The sequence below is a fragment of the Epinephelus moara genome, chromosome 17, assembly GCF_006386435.1.
Source record: "Epinephelus moara isolate mb chromosome 17, YSFRI_EMoa_1.0, whole genome shotgun sequence".
NCBI classification, from domain to species: Eukaryota; Metazoa; Chordata; class Actinopteri; order Perciformes; family Serranidae; genus Epinephelus; species Epinephelus moara.
The window spans coordinates 7,295,983-7,308,532 of record NC_065522.1 but is presented as its reverse complement, the minus strand read 5'-3'; the positions used below and the strand labels follow the sequence as shown (position 1 = coordinate 7,308,532).

At 41.4% G+C, this 12,550-nt stretch overlaps 1 protein-coding gene across 1 annotated transcript in view; it reads left to right on the top strand.

The window, feature by feature from the left end:
- The window catches only part of plcb3 (phospholipase C, beta 3 (phosphatidylinositol-specific)), a 54,642-nt gene that overhangs the window by 28,075 nt on the left and 14,017 nt on the right, over nucleotides 1–12,550 (top strand). The window contains exons 3-11 of the mRNA XM_050066776.1: nucleotides 5,349–5,417; nucleotides 7,171–7,308; nucleotides 8,856–8,935; nucleotides 9,016–9,069; nucleotides 9,374–9,446; nucleotides 10,319–10,419; nucleotides 10,620–10,786; nucleotides 11,672–11,818; nucleotides 11,933–12,090. Coding sequence (XP_049922733.1) covers nucleotides 5,349–5,417; nucleotides 7,171–7,308; nucleotides 8,856–8,935; nucleotides 9,016–9,069; nucleotides 9,374–9,446; nucleotides 10,319–10,419; nucleotides 10,620–10,786; nucleotides 11,672–11,818; nucleotides 11,933–12,090 — 987 coding nt within the window. The remainder of the gene's footprint in view (nucleotides 1–5,348; nucleotides 5,418–7,170; nucleotides 7,309–8,855; nucleotides 8,936–9,015; nucleotides 9,070–9,373; nucleotides 9,447–10,318; nucleotides 10,420–10,619; nucleotides 10,787–11,671; nucleotides 11,819–11,932; nucleotides 12,091–12,550) is intronic.

The following is a 12,550-nucleotide window of genomic DNA, read 5'->3' as shown; positions in this document are numbered from 1 at the left end:
GTGGTGATCTTTCAAACGCACACGCAGGCGCGTCACAGGAAAGGAGTGGCGCTCTCTTGATTGTTTAGCTGCCCTTTCGTAATTTTCTAATCTGAAGAAAATGAATGGGGAGAGTGGCAGGGCAGGGGGGGAGGAGGGGAAGGAAGGAGTCAATCAAAGAAATGAAGGAAGGAAAGCAGTAAGTGAACAAGGACCTAATCAAAGCACATCAATATTTACTGTACTTGAGTATAGTGTCTAAATATAGTCTAACCTAATAGCAAACCACTCATGCACGCAACTGCAGCACAGCACAAAAGATTACCATGAGGATACTATGACAGAAATTATAATTTTTTTAAACACTTATTGCTTTTGTGCAGAAATCAATGCCTCTCGTATCTGCCTGATAACTATAATAGCATTTCTAGAGGCTGTCCTGTAGCCTACCTTTTGAAGGTCACAGGTTCAAACTGACTCAACAGCACTAGCAGTTCAGCTAAGCTAATAAATCTGGTCTCATTCTTGTATTTCTGAGCCCAATTTGTTGTTTCAGGCATTGATCTTGTGGCCAAATGTACAATGATGGCTCAATTTATGTCTCAGATGCTGCACTTTGGTGATATGATGATTTATACTATGACATGAGAGAAATGCGTCAACCTTCAGATACTTTGTTGAATTGTTTAGCATCAGTAAGTGGGTTTACATTCACACTGTTACCCTGTTCAGGATTTTGGAGTATTCTAGTTATGTCTTGAACATGTAAACATCTCATCATCTTAGAGACCTGAATAAGCCCTTACCTTGGTTTGGAGAAACCCAAATGTTCTATCTGAAGCACTCCGATAGACCCAGTCCCTGACTCAACTGTACTCAAAGACATGATCATAAACAATCTAATAATAGTCTACATGCTGAAATGATTGGGTTTTTGCCATTATCTTCCATTACTGATGATAAGATGGAGACGCTTCAGTACATTCAGCACCCAGTATGGGTTTGTCCGGTATTTTATACACTCGATTAGCCAACAGCTAGCATTGTTGGTTATTTTAAATATAAACACTCCTTACATTATTTTGTGCATGTTAACTAAATAAAAAAATCAGGATTAGGGCTGGGTATTGTTTAAGAAATTACAATACCAGTACCCTTAAAGCCTCAGTGTGTAAAAATGGTGAGTAACAGTGACATCAGCAGTCAAATTCTAGATTGCAGCGCTCACTCGCGCTCACTCACTCACCCCTCCTGTCGGGTAAGTGACGGTGGCCTCGTAGGACAAAAAGCCTTGCGCAGACAGCAGAGTTTTTCGAGTTTTTCAAACTTTAAAACTTCACATTTAAAGTGCAACAGAATCATAAAAGTACAAAGCAGGTTCATGCAGAAGCGCCCCAGATTGATCTTCACCTTAACCGTCTCCAGTGACGGCAAGTTCTAGGTAAAAGCGAAAGGCGAAGCACGTATATCCCTTTCGGCCACTGTATTTAAATATGGCGACGCAAGAAGGCAGCCTCCAGCAGACCGCGCCCTGCCTGTGTATATATAGAGAAATCATTCTAAGCCTATGAGAAAGCTTCCATTTGTATGTGAATTGCATTACACTTTAGTAAATATATATTTATGAAAGCAGTAGTTGATATTTGCCAATAAACAACCACGTAAATTACATTTTGTAACTTTTAAGTTATACCGATACCAATGGAGTAGTTCATTTGAAATAGTCTCTCTGAATTTTAGGCATTTATTTTCGTCTGACGCCACAGACGTAGTGTAGTCATACTTTTAAATGTTTTGGTGGCATCTCTGCATGCTGAACTGCAAACTCTGTCATATAAACCATCATAATCACATCAAAGAATGCTTATGTTGTTTGGCTGCAAGCAATATTTTCTCGATCTGGGTACAAAAAGAATCTTATGCAGATATCGTTTGACTGGAGAAGTTGTAATACTACTTGTTACTTGGTTATATTGGTCAATACCTTAAAGGTCTTGAGTATTGATACCTGGCCCTATAAAAGACTAAATAGTATATGATACGCCACCATCAGTCTTTCTGTGGATGATGGCATAAAAAAGAGTCTAATCTAAACCATCAACAGTAGTGGTGTTAGTATTGCTTCCTTAGGGCCAAAGAGGGAGGATGAGCCTCTTCTATACACAGTAGACCAGAGTTCATTGCAGCAGCACATGCATTGTTTTGAATAAATGGTGCAATACAGTTTTTCTCAACTAGAAACACTCCCTGCCCATGTAATCAACAGCTGAGTGCAACGACAGGCAACGACATTCTGTAGAAGTGGAAAGGAAGTGTACTCTGGAAAATATAGGAAGTCGCTAGCTGAGGCAGAAGTACACGAGGCATGCTGAGGGAAACTTCTCCGGTCTACCAAAAATGGTAAATTAAAGTAAATGATAGCACTTTATCACAACATGACTCCCGGAAAACTCTCACCCACACTCATTTGGAGCAATAATGAGCCTGCAGCCCAGTCTGAAGTGATAAATGGAGTGAGCTGTGTTTGAGCTTAGCACCGAGAGATGAATGGAGCGCTACAGCTGCCACGACTAGCTAAATATTACACACTGAAACACACAGATACACACACGCTAACTGAGCAGAAGGGCGGAATATGTTAGGAATGTGCTCTCGGAGATGACCGACCTTCACGCGGACACACGCACCACGTTGTGCACTCAGATACGCAACCGTGTGCCAAAACACACACATTTCACTTGGCATTCACACACCTCTCTGATCACATGCTGACACATTTGTACTCGACTTGAGTGAAGAGTTGCTTGTGAAGAATTGCTCACGCTTCTGTGTTGCATGCATCTAATGTGGGCTGACTTACAAGGCTTTTCCACATGCACACACCTACACATACACCCTGTCTTGTGCAACAGGTCAGGATTGTTCACAAGTCAGGACGTGCATGTCGAGGATATGCCTGTCTGTTTATTGCTGCGTCTTTGCAGTGTGTGTGTGTTTAACATTACTAGCCAGTGAGAAAATGTGAACTCTTAGAGACAGACACACACACACACACACACACACACACACACAGGCGGCAGACAAAGTTGTAGTCTCATTACTGTGGTCTCCAAGGAGTCACCATGGCAATGGCAGAATGAAACCACGGCCTGTGGGAGAGGAGGTGTGTGTGTGCACATATGTCTGTGTGTCCTACAGACCCAGAAGTGGTTTATTCCCCCAGGAAGTAAGTTATTCTCCACAGGCCAATCAGAGGACAAAGTTTGAGGCAGAGTTTAATCCAATTGGTCCAACGTTGCTGACCTTTATTACTCGCGGCCAATCCCAGGGGAGCGGACAGACAGCAGGGCGATGACATCACAGCCAGAGTGAAGTAACGAAGGAAGAAATGAGGAAGACATGCGTTTCAATAGTTAAGCCAAGGATAGTGACTTTATGAGTTTGTCTTTACTGTTATTTTTGGAAAGGGAATATGGGGAGAACATGGGTAAAACAAGGGCAAGGAAACAGTCACAGACTCAGACAGGGAAGAGACATAAACATGTCATGTTTTTTTTTCATTAATAAAACATCTTAAGACAGGGGGGAAAATGTAAATTGTGTCCTTAAAATGCACTCAATGTCACAGCAGAGTCACACAGAGATGGAGAAAAAGATGTCACATGAGTGACACGGATGTAGTAGGAAAGCTTAGGGAATGAGTGCAGGGCTAAACAAATATTTACTGTGCGTCCTCCTCTGTGTTTATGGCTCGGTTTATGACCACACTCTCCTCCTCTCATCCATCCCTCCCTCCCATTTTTGTCTCTTGCTTCGCCCTCACTTCCAAACCACGCTATCCTTCAGGTTAAGGGTGCCGTTGAGTCCTTGCTCGCTGTTATGTGGTACAACAATTTTCCTATCATCTCTTTGTGTATTTGGCTTGTTTGTATATGTTTGCATGTGTGTACATGCATATGTACACGCATGCATATTTGTTTTTGCGGCATCAGTCATGCAAATCTACTCCAAAGATGTGTCTAAGATATAATAAGTGTTTGTGCAGAGTTCTGCAGAAGTTTTGTTTTCCACTGTCTCACACAAACACGCTGAGTTCACATGTCAGTGGTTGTGTTTTATGTCTAGAGACGCAGGGGAGTCTGATAAAAGTGGATTTAATGGAAGGAGGAGAGAGGTTACATGGAGTATAAACACACCAAAAACACGTTTGTTCGTCAGGATTCCTGCTCGCTACATAAACTGCAAACTATTCACTATTTTCTGTACATGTTTCATTATTTACATTAAGGTTGAGCTGTAGAAAACAGCTACAAACTCAATCTATATTTCATACAGGTAGATTCACAGCAGGACTGAGAGTGCACAGCAATGCCAGCAGCTCTGTGAGACACCACTGCTGAGACATAGTGGTGCTTTAAGCTAACTGCCAACATCATGTTTTTTTCCATGTTCACTGTCTTAGTTTAATGCATTAACAGTAGCTTATCATATTTATTTTATAATAATATGTAATAATATTTTTAATAATTAATATGCAACAACAACCTTATGGATTATACATTAAGGGCACGGAGAGAAAAGATAAACAGACAGAGACTTTGCAGAGACACTTTGAAAACATGACATTTTGCAGTGGTATGTGTGATGGCTAAAGTCAGCAAGAAGACGAGGTCATGCAGACAAAGGCAAAGACAAGACTAGACGATAGCTAATTAATATGCACACACTACCAACTGTAAAGGGGTGTAAATCACTTAAAGTAACCTAAAGTTAAACCATCAAAATGACAAACATATTTGGTATATTTGGTATTTGGTTAATGTGACCTCTGTTTGTATTTGGTCAAATTTTCACCTATTGATGGTGATGTACAGAAAGTTAAGGGGTCACCAAAGCGATTACAGTTTTACCTGGAGGGGAAATAAAAGTCTGTATCAAATGCGATGGCAATCCAGTCCATAGTTTTCAAAAGACTTCACTTAAAACCTGTTAAAAGCATCACCAAAGTCAGTCAAGGACATTTTCTGGGAACTATGAATGTCTGTCCGTACAAAGTTTTGTGGCAAACCATCCTATAGTTAGTGAGATATTTCAGTCTGGACCAAAATAGTGGACAGACCAACCACACAACACCACCATCCTTACAACAACACTGCTGGCGTGGCACAGGTATGATGGTTTAGGTTTTTAAAAAAATGAGATGAACCAACTAATCCCACTGTTTCCCTTCTTTCCCACAGTGATGCTGAATAATATACCACACTAACATATACATATATTTAGCAATTACTGATGCTAATGTTGAATTGTTGTCCCACACACACTCTGCTACTCATGAAGTGACTGACATCTATCTGTCTGTCTTTCAGGAGGTGGAGCTCCTTGACATCAGCACCATCAGGGACACCAGAACAGCAAAATACGCCAAACTACCAAAGGTCAGTAGTGTGTGTGTGTGTGTGTGTGTGTGTGTGTGTGTGTGTGTGTGTGTGTGTGTGTGAGAGAGAGAGAATGACAGAGAGAAGCTGTCACCTCCTGCTGTTGATAACTTTGTCCTCTGACCAGAATTGTGATGCTCAAGTGTGACTGTCACCAAAAGATGTGTGTGTCTCCTCTCTCAGCTGACAGTGCAAAGGTGACAGGGCGCTAATGAGCCTGCTGCCAGATGGGCCGTCAGACAGGAAGTGATATAACCAGTGACTGTTGGCGAGGAAGTCATTGTGTAAGAGCGTAGATCTTGCCGACAGAGACGCTAATATAAAGCCGCAGTGTTAACGTGTTGACATGGTGCAGACTTTTGGGTCAAATTGGTGAAAATACCAGAAGACAGTTTGTTGCAACAGAAGTTTACATTATTACTCTACTTACAATCTATAATCAAACTAATGAACAATGAAATTTGGTGCTGCTTTTAATTGAGTACTATTCATCAATAACCGCAGTAAAGCCGCAGTTATTATGTAAGAAAAACTGCACGTTCAGGAGTATACACAGTGTGACCTTTAGGGTTGTAATGTAAAAAGTGAATTTTGTGGTTGTGATGTAGTGATGAAGTGTGCCTTTAAGACTTCTAGGTAATGTTGAAATGTGGTGTTCAGAAAAAGAAAGGCAAACAAAAAAAAGTCATATCAGAGTGGTTTAAATTCTTAAAGGGCCAGTTCACCCAATTTACAAAAAGACACATCTTCTCACTTATCACGAATGGAATCTAGCCACACAGATAGCTGTGGTTTGGTTTGCCCAGGTTTTGAGATAGCAGACAGATGATGTCAGTGACTACCTCGCGAATGTAGTGAAGTATTTAGCAGCTAAAAAGTGATATATTTCCCTCAGAAGTTGGTGGAGACCAAGTCTGAGCTAACTACTAGTGACTATTACTTAGTTTTTGTCAGATAGGCAGAAAAGTGACCCTAAATTAATGATCTTGATCTGTAAATAAGCAACTGATAACAAGTACACCATGTCAACTTTATAAGATGATAATAATATTGATGTTCTTATTTGTGGCTTGAAGGCCAAAAATTCTGTTAATGCAGGTTGGGAAAGTTCACCAATATTTATGTTCCTGTTGCCCTGGAAAGTCCACAGAACACACTGTCAACAGTTTTATGAGGACTGTTTCTTTGGTAGAAAGGAGTTCCAAAGAAAATACTGAGGTCTGTGTATTATCTCAAGTCACGTGGACACTGTTGTGTTGCCTTTGATTTTCTTGTTTCATAGTTTGAGTGCACTGATCCTTTAAACTCTCCCTTGCCGCTTGATTACAAAGTACATTTTATGCAGTGCCTTGGCAATATTTTCTTGATAAACAGTCATCCGAGTTAATTTGTTTAACTGAAATGAAAGAGAGACGTGATAGAGAGGGAGTGATGGAGAGGATGCATAATTGATGGAGAAACACTGAGTGCTAGAGAGAGTTGGTGGCAGAGAAAGAGTGGTCTTTAAAGGAGGAAAGAGTCATTTGGTTAATTAGATCAGAGTGCTACACCATATGCATCACATTTACTGTTCTCAAGAGGCAGAGAGATGGACAAGGAGCAGGAAGGCTGGAGAGTTTGTATGCACAAGTCATTATTCTGTATGTGTCATGCTTATATTCAGTGTCCTAAAAAGTATGTAAGTATAAAAGTTTGTGTGTGTGTGTGTGTGTGTGTGTGTGTGTGTGTGTGTGTGTGTGTGTGTATGTGTCAGGACCCGAAGCTGCGGGAGGTGCTTGGCTTCGGCAAGGGTGACAATGTCGAAGGGAAGCTGGTAACTGTCGTCCATGGCAATGACCTGGTCAACATCTCCTTCCACAACTTCCAGGCGATGCAGGAAGATACAGCCAAGGTAACCATGGAAACCACTAGCATCCCATATCCTCTTTACCTTTCTTATACTTGCCTTTAATTCGCCAAAACTGCTGCTTGTGGTAGGTTTTGCGTTCACTTTCTGCTTTCTCCAACGCTTGAAAATGACTAGCGTTAGCCTTATGCTGCTATCACACTATGAGCGACACAGCAACAGGTTACAAGTCATTTTCAACGAAAGCAGGTGGTGACATGAAGACAAACTGACGTCCGACACTTGTCCCTGTGGACAGGCGTGATGTGCTACAAATTAAAGATGAGCTGGCCTTAACTTTTTAGTGTTCCAATGATGCGGTGAAGCGTCAACCAATCAAATGTTTTTGGTTCTAGCTGTGGTACTGTGTTACTTAGCTTAGTCAGCCGTTGCTATGCTAGCTTTATGTGCATTGCCGTGCACGCAGGGATGCAACAGGGCTGCGAAATGTGATATTAGAATAGGGTTCATTTGTAGTTAATGAGCACTGATATTTTTTTGAACAGATACAAACTTAGGATGACATTTTGTCCAGGTGCTTTTTGGCAAGTAGCAAACATACACAAGCCTGTGACAACAATGAGTGTTTTAGCGACACTTAAACTGAGACTTTGTGATAATGTAGCTTGTCACACAGTTGCGTTGTCACCTGTAGTGTGAACACAGCATTAGGAGAAACACAAGAGATTCAGCTATCTGACCATGACTGACCAAAATTGGTGACTAGCATACGTAACAGCGTGTTATGTCTTGTTAGTATCTGCAGTACTATTTGTTCTGTTTGTTAGCTTGTTAGCTTGTAGGCTAACTGGCAGTTGCTGACTCAGCATTAGTGTTTGTGAAACATACAGGTACATGTGCTATGATGGGGTTTTTGGTAGATATTTCAAGGACGCTCCAAGGTCTGGTTTACATCCAAAAACCGTGCACTCTACCATGTTTGCTGTCAAAACTTTGACTATGCTAATGCTAACGCTGGCTCTCTGACAAGTCCACTCTGTGCTGGAGGTTTCAGGTTTCTTTACCATCGTTATGTCAAAGTTTGTTCCCCTATAGTTATGTGCTTACGTATAAGACAGCAATTGGCTTTCGTGTTAGTGATGTACCTACTCTAACTTGCTCGACGTACATTTATACACTTTATACGTACATTTATATCCCCCTCAGTAGAGGAATGCGAAAATGCTTCTCTAGTGATAAACTCTGCACAGACACAAGTCAGTATAGCCAAGGTCAGACATTTTTAGGCACATAAACATACTAAAAAAAATTTTTTGAATGGAGGGGGGACTTTAATTTTTCTTCCTTGATTCCTGTCATCTTTCCATCCATCTTTCGTATGTATCCCCCTCTCTCGTTTGCGTCTTTTCTCAGGCCATATGCTGATTACTCACTTTACGATGTTGACATAGAGGCGTGTGTGTGTTTAGGAGTTGTAAAGAGGGATTTTTTTCCTCTGCGTGTGTGTTGTATATAGAAACTGTTTCACTAAATTGACATCCGACGAACAGTCAAACAACCCTGTGTTATCATCTCGTGTGTGTTTTTTCCAGATTTGGACAGATGAGCTGTTCACTTTGGCCACAAACATACTTTCCCAGAATGCATCACGGCACACGTTCCTCCTCAAAGCGTAAGAAGCTGTACATGTCTTATCTTGATATCAGGGAGCCTCAGATCAATGTTTTTAAAGCCTCTCTGTGTGTGTTTCAGGTACACTAAGTTAAAGCTGCAGGTGAATCAGGATGGGAAGATTCCCGTGAAGAAGTGAGAAACGCACATCAACCACTTTTTAAACTTTGTACAGAATTTAAAACGCCAGTGCCCACTTCTTCTTTCCTTTCCTCTTTGCTGTCTCTCTTTCATTTTCTCTCCTCTTAAGTTCACCTCTGGTTTATCTCTGCTTACTCATGTCAGTGTAATCCTATCAGACTCTGCTGACAGTGTTTGAATTTAATGTTGAGAACAATAAACTTTGATCTGTGAATGGTTTGACTCAGTCAGCCATGATATAAAAAAACCCCTTTGAACAGTGACTGTTATCTCTCCAAACTCTCTGTCCGTCTTTCAGTATTCTCAAGATGTTTTCGGATAAGAAGAGAGTGGAGACGGCTCTGGAGCAGTGTGGCCTCGTCAATAACAGGGTAATCATCAAAAGCGATCACTGACCACAGGGCTTCTCAAGATATGCACATGTTTTGGTTCATACATGAGATTCGAGTAGTTGCAATCAATTCTCACCCCGGAGTGCTGCAAAGCATTCTTTGCATGCCTTTGCAATGTAAGGGAGGCAAAAAAAGGCTGCAGGCAGACATTAGCTTTAAAATGTGACATTTTGATTAACTGTCCTCAAGAGCCACAAGTTTTGAAGTTTTAGTTTTTGTCCTGGTTACACAAACAAGATATAACCTGTTGTGTGTGTGAGCTTCAGAGATGCTGTTTCAGAGAAAGGCGAGCTAGCTCCAGTCTTTGTGCTATGCTAAGCTAAGCTAAACTAACTAGGCTGCTCCTAGTACCCTCATATTAACCATACACACGAAATGGGCATCAAACATATCATCTTGAAGCAAGAAAGCAAATTAGCCTGTTTCCCCAAATGTCAAACTGTTCTATTCAAGTCACACAAAAGCTAGCTATTTATTTAGAAGTCACACAGTTTTTCCTAACAAATTTGGTTTCCTAGAGGTTTCATTCATTCTTTTAAGTCCCATATTGTATTGTCAAAGCCTTTGCTTGTATCTGCAGTGTAAGGTACCTCCGGCTTGTGGTTTTGTAAGCAAAACAAGGTTTCTTGTGTGTTTTTAGTAGGTAGAATCTTTTCTAAAAATCAGTTTGGAGTCACAAGACATTTCTTTTTTTAAATAAGGGACCAGCTTGTGCCAAATGCACAGTCAGCATTTCCCTTTGTATTGTTTTACTCTGGTGCCTCCTGCTGGTGAAATAGAAGAACACACAAAGTGGGAAATGAGAGGAGGATCTGATCCACAGCCACACAATCCTCTCTGTTCTCTTTCAGTCAGAGGGAATCAAGCCAGATGATTTCACGTGGGAGGCCTTCCAGAAGTTTCTCGACACCCTCAGTCTCCGGCCTGAGATACAAAGCATCTTTGAGGAAAGGTACGTGACACACAAATAATGCTTTTACAAAACTTTGCTGTGACTTTCCATTTCTAATCCCAGAATAAAATTCCAACCCCCACCCTAGATCCTTTAATAATGATGCTCTATAATATTATTAGGATTCTAGGTAATGCTCCCAACCTGTACCAAGTGACCAAACACACATGGTATTCAGTACACTTTTCTCTTTGCTCCAGTGGCTCCAAGAGGAAGCCATTCATCTCTCTGGACCAGTTCATGGACTTCATTAACCGCAGGCAGCGAGACTCCAGACTGAACGAGGTGCTGTACCCCCCGCTGAAGAGAGAGCAGGTCCGACAGATCATGGAGAAATATGAGACCAACGCCAGCCAGCTGGAGAGAGGTTAGTGACTCTGATTTTATATTTTGCTGTTGACATTGTCGGCATTTAGATGCAGCTTCAAGAATGTGATCCTCATAGCTGAGATATTGTAATGAAGTAATTCAGTGAATCATTGCAGCAAATCTGAATCAGCTCTGCTCTTTTGCCTTTTAATGTTTTCCCCGAAGACCATCCAAGGAAGTGACCAGAATACACTGACCTTTTTGAGCTGCTGAGTCAAATAACCGCACCAAAAGATGTCACAGTCACATAAAATAATATTGTTTTGGTAGATAACAAGAGTTCAGTGTACGTGCAGCTGTATCCTTGTTTAGATTGTATCAGTTTGTCTCAAAGCAAGGTTTATCAGCTGCAGCAGTACTCAGAGAATTAGAGGTTTATAGGTCAAATTGATTTCCTGATCTTTTATTGCAGCAGGGTGTCTTTTTCTAAAATCCTTGGCCGTGGACTGACCGAGCCCACATCCATTTCCTTTCTCTGTAACACCCAGAATGTGGGAATCATTTGTGAATTTGATGAAATATCCTCCACATGTGTTGCTGTGGATCAACTGTAAAACTACAGAGTGAGCAGAGCCCTGGCTGCCGTAAGCCACTCTGCTAGGTCACCGTTAAGCCAAAATCTGTAAGATGATCCACCGTACAGCCCACAGTGTTTAGAACTAAGCCAGTGTGTTGACGTCTGAAAACAGAGGCCTTTTGCTCCTCTGGCCAGTTTACTGCTAGAGCTCGCATTTAGCATGGTGTGTTGCAGTCCTTGCCCTTCAAATCAAATCAATTATTCTGATTGCCGTGAGCAGATGCTGGTCCGACTGTCAAAAACAAGTCTGACCTTTTTTGGAGTCCGTAAACACGTCCTTTCCTTCTCTCCCCCTCTCTCATGCAGACCAGATCAGTTTGCAGGCTTTCAGTCGGTACCTGGGAGGAGAGGAAAACACCATCGTACCTCCTGAGAGGCTGGACCTCATCGACGATATGAACCAACCGCTGTCCCACTACTTTATCAATTCCTCGCACAACACATACCTCACAGGTAAAAACATGCTAACAAAGTGCAAATACCTCAAAGCAAAGAAGACAAACTTGCTTCATTGGAATGTCTAGCTTTATAATATATCTTTGCCTCCCTTCGTCTGTTTGCCCGCAGTGGGTCAGCTGACCGGTCTGTCGTCAGTGGAGATGTACAGGCAGGTGCTGCTGACCGGCTGTCGCTGTGTAGAGCTGGACTGCTGGAAAGGCCGGCCGCAAGATGAGGAGCCCTACATCACCCACGGATTCACCATGACCACTGAGATCCCATTTAAGGTTACTGCTTTTTGGCATTCAGTTACCCGTGATTATTAGGTTTTTTGTCTAATTAAATTGTGACAGCATGGTCAGGCTGAGTTTGTGTAAGTCATTGCTCTCATGTAACATTTAATGTACTGCAGCAGTTTTTTTTCCTCACATAAATGTCTGTTTTTACATTTTATATATGACTGGCACCATATAAAAGTGATTCATAAATCACCAACTCGTGAAAGTTTTACATCTAGACACAGGAATGTACCATATGTTTATGTTTATGGAGGCGTTAGGGTTTAGAGGTCTGCTTTATAAATGTATTTGATAGTTTATGACAAGCTGAGATGCTATTTTTCCTCTTCTAACTGTTAAAAAATCTAATAAGTATTAAGGGACCATGGTGTGTGGACCTCTGACCCTTGGTGAATTTGTGCGGTTTGGTCAGTAAATTCTTTGTGCAGTGGATTCAGATATTTTTAAT